The sequence below is a fragment of the Lepidochelys olivacea genome (assembly GCF_965140295.1).
Source record: "Lepidochelys olivacea isolate rLepOli2 genome assembly, chromosome: 2".
Lineage (NCBI taxonomy): Eukaryota > Metazoa > Chordata > Testudines > Cheloniidae > Lepidochelys > Lepidochelys olivacea.
Window position 1 is genome coordinate 22,877,240 of NC_140412.1, and position 17,077 is coordinate 22,894,316.

At 36.5% G+C, this 17,077-nt stretch overlaps 1 protein-coding gene across 1 annotated transcript in view; it reads right to left on the reverse strand.

Moving 5' to 3' along the window:
• Positions 1-17,077, reverse strand: part of TBC1D31 (TBC1 domain family member 31) — a 33,661-nt gene that overhangs the window by 14,213 nt on the left and 2,371 nt on the right. Inside the window, exons 2-13 of the mRNA XM_084618206.1 lie at positions 15,432-15,578; positions 15,002-15,117; positions 13,820-13,998; positions 9,656-9,807; positions 8,382-8,541; positions 7,961-8,161; positions 6,532-6,708; positions 4,437-4,516; positions 4,180-4,326; positions 3,157-3,290; positions 1,776-1,909; positions 856-1,035 (exon numbers count right to left, since the gene is read on the reverse strand). Of these exons, the coding sequence (XP_084474332.1) occupies positions 856-1,035; positions 1,776-1,909; positions 3,157-3,290; positions 4,180-4,326; positions 4,437-4,516; positions 6,532-6,708; positions 7,961-8,161; positions 8,382-8,541; positions 9,656-9,807; positions 13,820-13,998; positions 15,002-15,117; positions 15,432-15,578 (1,807 nt within the window). The remainder of the gene's footprint in view (positions 1-855; positions 1,036-1,775; positions 1,910-3,156; positions 3,291-4,179; positions 4,327-4,436; positions 4,517-6,531; positions 6,709-7,960; positions 8,162-8,381; positions 8,542-9,655; positions 9,808-13,819; positions 13,999-15,001; positions 15,118-15,431; positions 15,579-17,077) is intronic.

Sequence of the window (17,077 nt, forward strand, 5' to 3'; positions counted from 1 at the left end):
TAAATAAATAATGGCTCAATTGACTTAACCCAAACCACTTAACCCTGAAAGAACTTCCTCTGCTCCACTCTCTTTACTCCAAATGCTAGGAATGTTAGTCTGCCCTCTCTCCCATATGTATATATCTTTTTGCCATACTTAGTGAGAGAAGAATAGGAAGTGCTTTCAACTCTGCTCATGAGTTATGGCATCCATTCTGGAACACGAGAATAATTTTACCCATATGAGTAATCGATTACTCACATGTGCGTCTGCAAAATTAGGCCCTAATATTTGCAAATGGAGATTTTTCCATATAAAGAATGCTTTTCTTCCCCCAATCCTCCCGATAACTTCAGAAGTACAATAAAATATTTTCATTTTAGTTGAGAGGCAGTCAACCAAGACTGCCTCACTGTACTTGCATTTTAGAAGGCAAATTAATGAAGCATCAAAATGCCAGAACCACTTTATATTGTCCTAACATACAGATGTCAATCCTATGTCCAGAAAGAGAACCAGAAAACAAAGAATAGTTTAATGGGTAATGAATTTTCCATATTAAAAAACATTTTCCTTGGCATTAAATTTCAAAAACGTTTTCCTTGGCAACAAAAGAATTTCTGAAAGCTCTTAAGTTTCTTTATACTCCTCTCTGTCCATACAATCAAGTGCAGTAAATTGAGTAATATTTTATTAATTCCACAGTGAATATATTAGATACTAGAGGACATTGCTCAAACAGGCACAGTATAACTAACATTCAATTGTAACTTTTCTTTTTAAGCTCTCTAAAAATAAATATTATACACTATAATTTTCTGAACCTACCTAATATAGGTAGCAAGGCTCTGACTTACATAGTAAGATGTTTACCTCAAAGTCCTCTGTTTGATTACAGTGAAGCAAAGGAGCTCTGGAACATATGATATAGGCAGCAACCATCATGAGAAAGTATGAAGGATGGTTGGAAAAGATATTATCAAACACTTTCAGCCATTCTTCTCTTGTCAGAACCTCAGAGAACAATGTTTCTAGAAGAGGCCAGGCATATAGCTAAATTAATTGGGAAAATTAATAAAATAATCCATTAGTAGAGCTTCTCAGTTCCCATCATAGAAATATTACAAAGGAAGTCAAATCTGAATATATAGGGGGATCTTTCTTATCTGATGTTGAGATTTTAATCTATTTGTAAATACACAGCACATTGGAACTATACCAAAAGATACAAAGAGAAGGTCCCTACCATATGCAGCTGATGAACTAGATGTGGTTTATATAAATATATTTCTTACCTCTCTCATTCTTACCTTTTTTCTTTCATTTACTCAAAGACCCCTGATGTATGATGTTTCAAATTAGAATTATTCTTAGTAACTAGATAATTATTAATATATAAATTAACTGTATATTTTAGCTTAATTGAATATTTGTTTTATGTTACTATGTCTGTTTACTAAGTTCAGTCACCACAGTTGTGTGTATTTTAAAAACCAAGATAAAATTATATAAAAAATGGATTTATAATTTTCCCTGTTAGATTTCTGAATCTATATGACTGCAAGAAAGGGCAACTTTAAGTCATACTAAAGCATGTATAAGGAGACATACGATGTAATGCAACAGGATAAGCTGCAGGCAAATGATCATATGTTCTTTATACTCCTAAAAGTACACATTTTACTCTGAATTCATTTAATGAGCATATAAAGGTTTAAACTAAAATGAGGCATTTGAACACTCCCATTTATGAACAGTTTTATATAAACTATGAAGCTAGGTTGGAGTTTTACCTGTGAAGTCACATTGCAATTTATTAAGTGTTGAAGCAATTCCTTGTCATGATGTGCCAAGATATTTTCCACCACACTAAGGACATTGACTGGAGGATTAGGAAAATACTCAAACCAGTGTTGACACCAATTAACTACAAAAGGAATAAAACAAACCATTTGTAGCTTAATCCCTCTAACACTGAGGGATGGCACACTATTGAAATCATCTTACTTTTCAAATGACGTTCCCTCCACTTTGATTCATACACTTACATTACAGTACTTACAAATTCAACGTTCTATAATCTGCAGACCCACTAAACAGAGGTTTAGTTTTATAATATCTGTTAATACTTCTATTACACATATATCTGTTATTCAATGTATATATTTACTTCTTCACACAACGCATGGTCAACTTATGGAACTCGCTGCCATGGAATGTTGTGAAGGCCAAAAGTATAACATGGTTCCAAAAAGAATTAGGTAAGTTCATGGAGGACAGGTCAATCAATGGCTATTAGCCGAGTTGGTCAGGGATACAACCTCATGCCCCAGGTGTCCCTAAAACTCCAACTGCCAGAAGTTGGGCCTGGATGACGGGGGATGGATCACTCAAAATTGCCTGTTCTGTTCATTCCCTCTGAAGCATCTGGCACTAGCTACTGTCAGAATAAAGGATACTGGGACCATTGGTCTGACCCAGTACGGCCATTGTTATATTCTTAATTCAAAGATGCTCTTTTTAATCCCATTGTAATCGGCTCTTATGGCTTGGACACTGAGCATCAAAATATTTTTAACCTGTTAGGACCAAATCTGGATACTTATTTTGCAACCAAACTATGTATTTTGCGAAATGGGTTTTTATGCAAGGTAACTATATGCTATGTGTGCACTTTGCAGCAGCTGCAATGACTAATTTCAGTGAAAGATACTTTAAATTTACTATTTTTCTTCAGAAGCCAAGTTACTAAATGCTAGCTGTCCTAATCAATTGATAACTCCAGCTAGTACAATAAATCTTTTAAACTGAGACAGTTATTTCTTTTGACTACTGTCACGCCAGGTCTCAAGCCAGAATTTAAAGGATTAACACGACAACAAAATTGTATTGGACGAGTGTTCTTTTACTGATTAGACTTAAAAGATACTGATAAAATAAATATGCCTGTTTAAAGTCAATATAAGGAAATTAAATTGTGTTTGTTAGCTATGATTTTTTTTTGCAACAGCTGCATTTTATCATACTTCCTGGTGGATGCCTTTTATACATTTTAAAACAGTACATGAACTCCTCAGTGACCTATAAGAGAATCCACGCACACCACTTTGTTTCAAACAAGGCAAATTTGGGGGAACTAAATAAGTTAAGTGTGTAGTAAAAATCCTTGCTTACCTATTACAGTAGCAACAACTTCAAAGCAGATTAGCTGGTTGTTCTGGAATAATTTTACAAATGGGAATGCTAGCAGAGGAATGTATGGTGTCTCACCAAAGATAGCAGACCAGTGAGCTAAAGCAGATAAGGTCCTGTATACGAAGACAAAAAAGTACTTAGAAAAATATCTGTACGGAGGAAGAGAATCATGTGTAACTTGCCATAACATATAAACAGTAATTATAAAACAGAAAGATACTGGTGTCAAACCTTTTTTTTTTTAATTTTATTTTAAAAAGCTGCATTAAAGTAACTTTGGTTTAGAGTAGACTTGCATTAGTAGGGAATTGCAGGCTTAGCTTGTCATTGTCCTGGACAGACTACATTTCCTAGAAATTTTAGCTCACATAAGCAATATTACACACTATTATCACAGATCTTGTTAAACCCTGGCACAAAACAGGTTGAATTTAGCATAGGAAGATCCTTAATTTTACTTTTTTGCTCACGTCAGTTTAATAGATACCCTATGTTAACTTCATGCATTTTTTTTGTACAGAATTAACAGCCAAACTTGCACAGAACACTTTCGGTGATATTTATATGTATATTTATAGCTGTAATGTTACACACAAGCAGAAGGCATCTTCTGACTGATCCCACTAACCAAATAAACCTTGACTCCACCTGGAATATGACAGTTCTGCCTGCTTTGTTATCATAGCACAAAAATGCAATAAGGCATCTGAAGTTTATTATGTTAAATAGCACTGAAGTATAGCAAGAAACACTGTGGTTTTCTATGAACAACTAGGCGGAAGAATAGGGGACAATTAACTCTCTTGTAGCTGTTACAGGAAATATTTTATAAGTTGAAAGCATCTATAGTCATAAAACATACCAACCAGAAAACTGCTAATTAAGAACGACTTTGGTGCAATAAGAAGGTACTACTTTATGTTGGGCTTAATTTTTGCAAAATAAACCAATCTTCCCCAGAGATGGTCCCAGTCACATAAATGAACGTTCACATAAATTTACCTTTGTAAGACTCTCAACAGTTTCCTACTTTTCATGGGGTATTCGTCCTTTAGGTGCACAAATGCAGAATGGATACCTTTATCTATTAGGCTACTAAATGCTAAGTGGTTTTCAGGAACTTGTAGTAAGGCACGCCAAACAAACATCCTGCAAGTAAAACGTAGATTTAGCAAAGAGAATTCCCTTTGTTAAATCAGTACAGCAAAAGAGATTTTAAATTTGCATGCATATGCACACCGGGGCACACCCACATTCACCTGTATTTTGCTGGATATTCTCCAAATCCTTTCAGTAAGGCTTGTAGACGTTTCTTGTTTAATCCATCTGGCAACTCATTCTACAAAACAGGAAACAAACAGTAATTTTAAATAGTGGTTTTGTCCCAATAATCTCTATTTATTATTCATAGAGGTGATGGACATGGTTGGTCGGGGGCATGTGGTTTTGGTTTTCAAATGTGTATTTATAATGGTCAGAACCCAGGACTGGGTCTCAGGACCCTGACTTCTAATCCCAGTTCTGCCACTGATTCACCATGTGGCTTTTGGCAAGTAATGTATTTATTTAGACTTGTTGACTAACTGCCCTATACCAATCTTTAGGCACTGTGATAAAATTAATATAAACAAAAATTCACAACATACTTAATGATCCTTCATGCGTAAGTCTGACCTCTTTGTATATCAGTAAACCCATCTGGTGAACAGTGACCTACCCAGGGAAACAGGGGGCTGTGAAGCTTAGCTGTTTAAGTGGTTTGAGATCTTCAGATCAAAGGTGCCAGGAAACGTGAAGTACTATTACTTGAAAGCATTAATTACTTTAAAAAATACTGAATCAATTTCCGTTAATCTTGACTTTTTTTTGTGTGTGTGTGTTGATTTAAGTTTCCCTAGGGCTAAACCCAAATACAGGTTTCTAGCTTCAACCGTTTGTATAACCGAGTGTAAAATCTCTAGTCAGACCATATGGGGAAGTACTTATAAATCAAGCGGCAAAGAGTCCTTATAGACTTGTGGCACCTTATAGACTAACAAACAGTCTATAAGGTGCTAGTCTATAAGGTGCCACTGGACTCTTTGCTGCTTTTAAAGATCCAGATTAACACAGCTACCCTTCTGATACTTATAATCAAGTTCATTTTTAAAATGGTATAACCTACTCTGCTCAGACTTTAAAAAAGTATCACTTTGGGTTGAGAAAAAGCATAGAAAATTTTAGTACAAAATGATGTTTTGAGAAAACTATAAAAAAATGAAAGAGGGAGGCTATAATCATAGAACTGGAAGGGACCTTGAGAGGTCATCTAGTCCAGTTCCCTAATAGAAACCGGAATTCAACCTTAAGTACATCCACTAGCAACACCTACTATAGCAAACATTTTATTTATAGTAGTACCTGCCACAATATTCTAGGCATTTTGCAACAAAATACAAATTAAATGCTTGATTCAATACCTACAGAACTCAATGGAAAGACTCCCACTCATTTCAGTGAGAGTTGGATCAGACCCTAAATCAGTGGTTCTCAACCAGGGGTCCATCAACTCATCTAGAAATTTGCCAAGTTTTACAACAGGTTACATAAAAACCACTAGCAAAGTCAGTTCAAACTAAAATTTCCTACAGATAATGACTTGTGTATACTGCTCTATATACTAAAACGTAAGTACAATATTTATATTCCAATTTATTTATTTTATAATTATATGGTAAAAATGAGAATGTAAGCAATTTGTCAGTAATCATGTGCTGTGACACTTTCGTATTTTTATGTCTGATTTTGTAAGCAAATAGTTTTTCAGTGAGGTGAAATTTGGGGGTACGCTAGACAAATCAGACTCCTGAAAGGGGTCTAGTAGTCTCGAAAGATTGAGAGCCACTGCCCTAAATGACTAAATATATATATGATTAATTTACCAGTAAAGTCAGGATATAACCATAAGTTAAGTTTACACATAAATTAAAAAATCAGAAATGAATGCCTTTTGCTGTAATTAATATTATTGTAAGGAGGATACACATGTGATTTAAGATAAGAATTGAGGAGAATTAGCAAGGTAGTTGAAGAAGAAAATAAACAGTGGTATCAGAGAGTAACAATACTGAAATATATAGATAACAATAGACCAAGTGAAAGCCTTGGGAAACAGTTTAGAAGTAATGCTCTACAGCAGAGATATGTAAGGAAGGTAAAAGGTGCAAACAGTGCATTGGTCAGATTAAAGATTTAGCAAGCATTTGGATGTAGAAAAGTAAGTTGTTGGGGAAACAGTCAATGGAGAGTTGTTCTGGCAATGAAAATCAAATGCTACAGATTAGAGAAGAGAAAGTATTTACAATTTGCTCTTACCTCTTTATTTTCAAGTGATGTGTTCACTTGTGGTTTTAGCACTCTGGTCTGAGTTTTACTTCCTCTCGATTTCCAAGGCCTCTCTGACCTTCCTGATATTACTCTCATTGTAAGTTTACTTGCTCCCAACTTGCCTTTTGACAAATCTTCAACTACTTTAACCAAGGGTGGTGGTGGCTAGCATCAAATAAGAATGATACAGTTAACATCTTATGACACTGTAGGAAAGAACATTTTACAATGCCCACCTTTATAATGAGCACACTTTAGTTTACATACAGTGTTCTTTAACTTGATGACCAATGTTGAAAGATGTTTGTGTTATAAAACATGACTTGATGAGACACACAGTGTAAACCAAAACCCAAACAGATGTGATAAGTGAATGAAAGTCAAACACACTTAACGAGGTATGTTACAAGCAAATTTACGTAGGTTCTATCTTAATCATGATTTTCAAATGTTGACTCAACCAGAAACAATGTATCTTCTGTATCAGATGTACAAGGATGCACACTAGTATGTAGTTTGACCAACATATAAGTATTGTTCTGTGTTTAAAATAAATTACTTCAGTGTGTGCTTGAATGTTACTATACTACTTTGCACTTCAGAGTGCTATACAACCATTAGCAAATTCTCACAAGACCCGTGTAGAATGTGTAATATTCCATGTTAAATATGAGGAAAAGTGAGTAATAAAGTAGTTAAGTAAATTGCCCAAAAACCCTACTCAAACTCAGCATTAAAGCTGGGAATGGAAATCAGGTCACATGACTTGAAGGCCTGTGCTCAGCTCCCTTATTACACAGTAAGCCTTATATGCTTACTTTTAGTGTGTGATGATTTATGATATACGGAATTCTGGATTTAGAAGAGTGTCTCTCCCCCCTATGTCTACCTACAGAAGTTATTTTCTTAGTAAAATAAAAGCTAGTCTTTATAATATGTATTATTTACATAAGGGACTAGCTATATGATTGTTTTATAATCATGGCTTCCAAGGCCTGATGAATAAACTGGGAATACTTCTTGACAAACACAGCATCACAAAACTCATTTGTGTCTGCAGATAAGGCAAGATCTGTTTCATGGTATTTCCAAGAAGGAAATGGACAAAAAGCTGTATGATCCAAACCAAGCTGAGAAAAAGGTGTGCACAGACTAAATTGCTGTGAGAAGAACAGAAAAACTGGAAGATAGAACATGATTAAATATTTTTAAAACAAAATTTGCCTAACAGACTGGAGTAACCACAAAGTGAGGTCTATAATCCCTATGTTGTTTATTTTGCATCCTATATTACATAGCTACAACGTATATGTCAATGACAAATTGTATTTTCAGTACTGAATTTTTGGGTGCGGGAGACTGACTTTTATTGGTATCTTAATGCTGTTTTTGTGATTTATTTTACTTATAATTCTACCTTATTTACTTCCTGCGTTAAAGCCTGGACACTGTATATGTTGAGGCTACCATTTTGCATTACTGATGCAATATACCGTCCATTTGGGCTAATAGTTGCTGTGTTGATTCCCTCCTCATGATTCCCAATGTCAAACAGATGTTTGCACGTCTGTATATTGATAAATCTCATAATATTATCTTGACTTAGCACTCCAAGAACCTAGAAATAAAGGAGACTTCTATAAATTAGTCCTAATGCAAAATAGAAAAGAATGAATTCAAAATTCTGAAATAAAAAAATTGAAGCAGCAACAGAGCAAATATTTAATGTAGTAACTTTCCTGCATATAGTATAGAATAAGGAAAGTAAATCTCAGAAAGTGTGTGATTTCAGTTAAGAAACCAAGTGATTTCGTTCTTAAACTTCCTATACAACTGACCTGATTAGAACCACCATCAAAACTATCAGGAAGGAATTCCAGATGGCGAACAGCTCGTACTTTTGTAGGCATCTGGATTATTCTTAACAGCTGTTTTGACTCCAGACACCACAAATGAAGATGATTCGATTTTCCTCCTGTTACAAGCACCCGGCCATCTCTGCATCAGAAACAGGACTAAGTTTGAATTAGACCAATCTAATCTACTGCTAGTTACAATTGTAGGGCCATATATTACCTTCCATGCTCACAAATCATCACTGCTGAAGATCATCATTTCTGTTGTATTGTGTTGCAAGCATATAATGTGGAAACAGCTCTCAAATGAAATAAAAAGCAGGTTTTGTAGTGGACATTTATAAACTTAATTTTCAGTGTAAATTAAAAAAGAGGTCTTTTCCCCCCAGTGGTCATGGGTTTGCAGTACACAGTGGTGCTGCTGTTCTCAGCAAGGAATGGTGCAATCTATAGATGGGTTCAAAATGCTACCACTGATCACCACAGAACTTTAAGTTGAGATTCCAAAGTTGTGGGCTTTGATTCATCTTCAGTTAAAAATCTTTAGATTGTTCAGACAAAATAATATGTTCAAGTGGCAGAGAGGGATATCCTTTATGAGTTTATAAAATAGCTTAAGTAAGTTGCTGGATAAGTATGGGGAAACATTAACTCATTTAGTAAAAACTAAAAACAAACAAGCGTTATCGATGGACTACTACTGTTGTGCACCTTTCTAAAATAAAAGACTTCCTATTGATAGTAGTAAGTTTGGATCGCTGTCCAGCTACGTCACTATTCTCAGCAATAGCAATATTGCTGTAATTGCTTATCTTCATAAGTAATTTTGGCAGCAATTATATTTTCTTTGCTGGCATGCAAATTGAGATGGCCTAAAGCGGACATGGTTGACTCACACAATTCTGAGTTCATTTTTCTTCTTTGTATTGAATACACTTAGAGCTGGTACCAAAAGTGTTTTCTGTTAACTCCTCACCTTTATTGGAGTGCAGCCCTGCATAGAGATTGCTGGAGAGAGTGATTAGTCTGCTTTTCTTTTCTGTATGAAAACCTAAATACTTTTTTGAGGGGGAAAAAAAACATCTCACACTAACATTTTGACTTCTGTTAAAAATAACTTTGGTATCTAGTTTAGAGGTGAAAAACTACAGCTCAACACTTGTGCAAAATATTTTAGAAAAAGGAGAGAAAAATTTGTATTGTCTGCTAAGAATTTTGTAATATTTTCTTTCTGAGTATTTAAAGTAGCAATTTACCTGGTAATGGCAAAGACTTTATAATGCAACGTAGAGCCTTCTATTGGAGTTGGCAACTGGTATTTACACTGAAGAGTATCACATTCCCATGCAAAGATAGAATTATCTTTGAAACAGCTGAGGATGGTGTTGCTTAGTGGAAGAAAGAAAACCTGAAAGAGTTCATATGGAAAAGGAAAAAAAATTGAATAATTTTCAGGCTAGTTGCCTTACATACTATAAAAAAAGAAAGATTACATTTGAACTTCAGAAACGTCAGAATAATATAGCAATAAATAGGGACCTACCAAATTCACGGCTATGAAAATCACGTCACAGACCGTGAAATCTGGTCTCCCCCATGAAATCTATGTAGTATAGAATAAAAGTACACAAAAGTCCAGATTTCATGGGGGAGACCAGCGTTTCTCAAACTGGAGTCCTGACCCAAAAGAGGGCTGCGGGGGTGGGGGGTCACAAGGTTATTGTAAGGGGGTTATAGTACTGCCACCCCTACTTCTGCGGTGCCTTCAGAGCTGGGTGGCCGGAGAGTGGTGGCTGCTGGCCCAGGGCCCAGCTCTGAAGGCAGCAGCACAGAAGTAAGGGTGCCAATACCATACCATGCCATCCTTACTTCTGCACTGATGCTGGTGGCGGCACTGCCTTCAGAGCTGGGCTCCTGGCCAGCGGACGCAGCTCTCTGGTCATCTAGCTCTGAAGGCAGCACCATCTCCAGCAGTAGTGCAGAAGTAGGGTGGCAATACCAAAACCCCCCTACAATAACCTTGCGACCCCACCACATCCCCCTTTTGGGTCAGGACCCCTACAGTTACAACAACATGACATTCAGATTTAAATATTTGAAATCATGAAATTTACAATTTTTCAAATCCTATGACTGTGAAATTGACCAAAACAGACCATGAATTTGATAGGCCCTAGCAATAAGACATGGTAGTGTGCACATTAGTGTACTATCAGTGCACATATCAGAAGTCTTCCTCAAGCTCTTTGCAAGTCTTCAGAAGTGTACCAATTGCCTTCAGTCCCTGAAGTGGTTTATTATTTTTAGTGTATAGCTCATTAATTTCATGTATCATTTAAAAAAAAATATAAACACAGCTGTCAGAAGTTATGAAAACTATTGTTCCACTGTCAAAGTAGTTCCTATTATGATAAATGAAAAATAGGAAAAATGTAACAAACACCTTTTCTCAACTCTTTTGAATATATTTATTGTTTACATGAAGTCTTTTGTATAAAATCACCTGCATTGTAAAACCATGATTGGATGTCTTTCTTAAAGTTATACTTCTGTTCATCCACAAGTTATTGGCCTAGATACAATAATTATTGGATGAAATTTTTGGCCTGTGCCATGTAGGTCAGACCTTGATGATGGTAATGATCCTTTCTGGCCTTTAAAATATATGATTTTGGGCCCTTCCCTACTCCTTGCTCCTCAGAAACCCAGCTACCCTTCCAGCAGCAGTTTCTGCCCTAAAGCAAGTTGAAAGTTGCTGTTCTTTTATTTTAATAAATTGGGGTATTCTGTTCGTTTCCTGGTTTTTGTTTTACTCTAAAAAGTGTGTTAAAAAGGGCCACAAAGTGATGTTGAAATGGCAGTTTGGCACTCTGGGAGAAGGGACAGAACAAAATGTCCCTTTTTCATCTCTTTTCTTCCCCTCCCAATTAAAACTGCCTCTCTTCACCTACCAACCTCACGAGGGGCTTTTTGTTTCATTCGTTAGCTTTTGCTCCTGCACTTTTTGAGCATAGGTGGTATAGATCTTACTAGTTGTGTTTAACTGATAGGATCCCAGCTGTGCACTGCTGGGACTGGTGCAAAACCATCAAGATGGTTCAGGAAGTAAACGGAATGTAACTTTACAGTCAGTGTCCCCAGTCATACTCTAATAATAATATTAGCACTTCTTAGCCATACCTCTTAACGCACTAAATGTGGGTAAGAATCATTATCCCTACTTTAAAGATGGGAAACTGAAGCTCAGATAGACAAATCACTTAACCTAAGGACACACAGCAAATGAATGGCAGAGCCAAGAACAGAACCAAGATCTCCTGACTCCCAATTCAGTGCCCTATCCACTGAATCACACAGCTTCCTGATGAGAAGATTCTTTACATTAGGGGCTGTATGAATTTATCACCTTTAGAAAGGAGAGGCACTAGTTTGGGATTTTAGTAAAATCCTCTCAGCACACATAGTATTCGTTCTGTCAGTGACCAGGTTCAGCCAGCTGAAGTCCAAGTTTACCTTATGTTGAGGATGTAGTGCAACATTAATCACCCTGGCTTTTCCTTAATTTGGACCACAGACTGAAGGCAATTATCTCATTCATGGAAAGGAATGGCAGATGGTGAGGTGGGTCTGATCTGTGCCATTTCAATGAAACAATTCATGTTAATTTCTGTAATACACTCATATTACAATGGCCACTATGTAGGTAAAAATAATAGTCATCTAAAGTTTCCACAATACGTACACAGACTACAAAGACAAATTCCTGAACTTCAGCTGAGCTGGCATTTTAAAATAGAAGCTTCATTCAGCATTCTCAAAATTTGTATATACCTAATACTACATGGTTGACAATTTGTAATACAACAATAACAGATAATCAAATACAGGGAAATAATTCTACTGAAGTGATAGCATAACCCACAAGAGACCTAAGACCTATTCTTCAGAGAATTTCCTTATGCTGAGTCCGATTCAAGTCCTACTGAAATCAACGGGAAGGTATCCATTGACTTCAAGGGCTTTCAGCTTAGCCCTATTATCTTTGTACTGCATTGTTACATTATTTTATTATATATCAGCATCCAACATGGTAAATTTTCATTCAAAGTTTACATAATTATTTTTTATTTTGTTGGTTTAATCGTTTATTTCAACATGGAACCAAACTCATAAGAACACAAGAAAGGCCATACTGGGTCAGACCAAAGGTCCATCCAGCCCAGTATCCTGTCTACCGACAGTGGCCAATGCCAGGTGCCCCAGAGGGAGTCAACCTAACAGGTAAAGATCAGTGATCTCTCTCCTGCCATCCATCTCCACCCTCTGACAAACAGGGGCTATGGACACCATACCTTACCCATCCTGGCTAATAGCCATTAATGGATTTAGCCTCCATGAATTTATCCAGTTCTCTTTTAAATCCTGTTATAGTCCTAGCCTTCACAACCTCCTCAAGCAAGGAGCTCCACACGTTGACTGTGCACTGTGTGAAGAAGAACTTCCTTTTATTTGTTTTAAACCTGGTGTCCATTAATTTCATTTGGTGGCCCCTAGTTCTTATATTATGGGAACAAGTAAATAACTTTTCCTTATTCACTTTCTCCACCCCACTCATGATTTTATAAACCTCTATCATATCCCCCCTTAGTCACCTCTTTTCCAAGCTGAAAAGGCCTAGCCTCTTTAATCTCTCCTCATATGGGACCCGTTCCAAACCCCTAATCATTTTAGTTGCCCTTCTCTGAATCTTATCTAATGCCAGTATAACTCATGGATTCTACCACATTCCAAAGGCTATTGGCAGAAAACTTTACCCACTCACATATGCTAAATGTGGAATACACTACAATCACTTGCTGATTGATAAGGGATATATCAAATTCATCCCCTAATGAAGTGCAGACACCTCAGGGATAAACATGACAATTATTTGAACAGTGCTCACTACACAACAATTTTAGGACAGGAAGTGAAAGATGTATCTCTAATTGAAGCTACAGGGTGACTTCCTGAATATAATAGCACTAGCTAGAATCCAGTAAAGAAACCGGAGTTAATAGCTCTACTCTTAGAAAAAGTGTAATGGGTTTTCAGTGGCCACAAGTGGTGAAGACCTCCGTCTTAAGGCACAGTCTTTCAAATGAATCTCCTGCAGCATAGTGCCCTCTAACATTGCTTCAATACTGACGAAACATTACTACTTTATGCAGTGCTTAGGTGTTCCCTGCAGATCTCCACAACTACTATCCCATAACCTTATCTTGTGAGATCTGATGGCAAAGGTGAGATGGTTAGAGGACAAAGAAAAGATTGATCTATTTTTTTTAAAGAATATTTTTAAAGTACTCCTGATTTTAGTATGTAGTTGTATTCTCTGGTATGTTTATAGACCATTTGTTTAACAATGACTCTTTACTGACCTTTTGAATACCCACAGATTGGCGGACGTTCAACTTTCTTTTTCTTTGGAAGGTATCGAGATCCCAGAGTTGTGCTGTGTCAGTGGATGTAGTAATGGCATATCTGCCTGAACCATGGATGGAGATTGAAGATACTGAAGAATCATGTCCCCTCATCCAACTAACCAGCTCCTTGGTGTCTATGGTGTATATGAAATTGATTAAAAAGTTAAGCAAAGTGAAGCAACAAGTGCTAGTATTTTTCAGTACAAACAATATGAAGGGTGTGGTCTCTTGAGAATGCCTAATGTACCTTTATTTATCATCACTATCCAACAAATGAGGAACAAGTGAGTTCTCCTTCATGTAATCCTATACATTATGGAAAAAACCATCCTGCTGATCAGTGTGAAGTAATGGATTTCGTAAGTTATTTTCTACAGCTATCTTGCATAGACTTGTTTAATCTGTCTTCAGCGATCAGTCTTAAAAGTTGTGAACGGGGCCCACCAAACAAGCTGGATATGTCTCCTAGGCAGACTTTGCCAGTGGGAACATCAATATTAAACTACCCGCCCTCCTTCAAAAAACAACATAGTCTGCAGGCTTAAGTCAGGATTATACACCTGTTTTAACTTGTGGGTGAAATGAGTGAGTACTGAAGTTCCTATTTATACATACAAGGAAGGTTGGTTTAATGAATAGCAGGCTATGATCACAGGATCATATATTCAGATGCAACATCCTAATTAATTTTTTAGGCCTGGGAGTTTAACACATTTTCATACTTCTATTTCACCATTTTGCAAGCTAGTTTTTTGATGAATATACTTCTTTATAACCTGATTAGTAGCTATTTAGTTCTATCGTTGGTTACAATTCTCAGCAATTATACTGGTGGAAGAATACCAGAGTACAGAACTATATCTGGTTGGTTTTCACTACTTAATTAAAAGAGTCTAAATCCAGATTGTCTGAAACAGTAGCAGTAAGAATGCACTTCCTAAATGGGGGGTGGGGAAGGGAAGTAACATCATCTCTGAAGATTAACTTCTGAACAACGAATTGCCAATATTGTTAGCCATTCAACTGCTAGTCAGATCAGAAATAACTAATTATTGTGCTTGATTAATTGTGATATGGATTTGCTATGAAAATATAGCTATTCTTATTTTTTTAGTCAGATTTTTAAATACGTCTTACCTGTATCAAAGCATTTAATGGAATAATCTGCCAAAGCCACAAGGTATTCAGTCCTCCTGCGAAGATTAAACGCCAAAGCAGTGCAAGCCTGCATTGTTCGCTGAACAAGATGGAATCTATTTAAAAAGAAAAACAAAAACCAACAAAAGCTCAATAGTGTCAGAAACACTTCAACTCAGTGTCCAATGAACTAAATATGCTAATCAGTTTGAACATACTTTACCTTGTGAAAGAAAATTTCATGCAGTCTTCCCTTCCCCTCCCAACCAGTCCCAGTCCAAACAAACCCCGTTTAACGAACAAAAACGGGTGTCTTAAGGGGGAGGTCTGTTGCAAAAAACTGACTGTTATGTATGTCAAGAAACCTAAGACAACAATATAGATTAACAAAAAGAGTAACTGAGAGCCACACGGCAAGAGAAATGTTTACCTGTTTCCAGTCAAGTCAAAAACATAGATATTCCCTTGGTGGTCTCCAGCAAGTAAAGAATCTCCAGAACTGTCAAAGGCCACATTCAGAAAACGTATTGTCTTTGAATGATATCCTGTGGCACTGTGAATAATGTTTACTATGATTCTATGAGGAAAGCAAACAAATCACTTTGTTTATTACACCATCTTTAGCATACTTTTCTCTACAATCATTAAAATATATCCAATATAAAAATATTCGTAGGTTATGTTCTTGCAATTCTGATTAGACATTGACTTTTGAGGAAGAACATACACTTGTAAAAGTTTTTAAAAGCATATTACACAAGAGATTATCTGCTGTCTTGACAAGCAGTAAACAGACCTTCTGTAAAGAAATCTAATGAAAAACTGAAAAGTAGCTATGATTCATGAGAAAAATTCATTTAGATTAGGTGGAGTGAGGAACTATATGCTGGGGGGTGGAGGGAAATCACTGAAGACAGCTTTTATCTGTGTTCTTAAAAATTAGGGTCAGCCCAATCTCTATCATGTCACACTAATAACTTAAGATGTTATGAGCCCAAACTGGCTCTCTTCCATTTCTGTCTTTCACGGGTATCTATCCTTTGGGTTTGTATATTAGCAGGGGATGGGAGTAGTAGCAGCAGCCAAGGAGATACTGGTAGTCTAAAAAGCAGTAGCTAGCACCAAAAGATTGGGGTAGGAGAGCGAAGAGCACATGGGTCTGACCCTCCCTTCAAGAATCGGGGCAATTGCCTGGAAGAAAATCCCTTTTGAGGGGCCCTCTAATTGACCACCAAGTGGAAAGGGGAGACAGAGCCTCTTGTGTGATTATACCCCACAGGGCATCTCTCAAAAGGGATTCACCCACTACAGCTTGAAGTGGAATCAATAGAAGGGGAAAGGAGAGGCCCAGGCCCAGGTTCCTCTCTTCTCCAGATAAGGTAGTCTTCAAGAGGGCAAAAGAAATGGGCCAGCTGGCAGGAGGAGGCAAGGGCTGGCTTTACTGTAAACTGCCTGCTAAATTTATTATTTATATTATTATTTTTAGAAAAGAAGTGAGGGTCAATAAGAATGAGTCCAGATGGACTTTAAGCTTACTTATTTTAGGTTTCTTATTATAATGGTAACTGGTAATATTTTCATCATGGGAGAATATCAGGAACACCATTAAAAAAGTACAATGGGAAAATTACCCCAACATCAAAAATTAAAAGCCAACTTTTCCACAGGAGTGGTTGTGTCAGTCTGCAATATTTACAGAAGATTAATTCTTTAACTCACCTCTCCACCCAAACTCTTCTCTAAAAATAAAGTAACCCAGCTACATTCTAAGTGGAATAAAAAGAAAACTGATAATAAACTCAATTTATGGAGTCACAATCAGAACCTCTCTACCTAACTATTACACAAAAAGTTTCTCAACTTTTGAATACAATATACATGCTAGTTATACCAGTTCATCTTTTGCACTTGTTCTCTACCATCACATGCCTATATTTCTAATAAACTTTCTTGGGAACTTTCAAGCAATTTTGTCTAATGCAATTTTTAAAAATGAGATTATGCATATTTTTGCTATTCACACTGATGATGCCTCAAAATAATTCACACATAAATTTACTGCAATACTATTAGAAT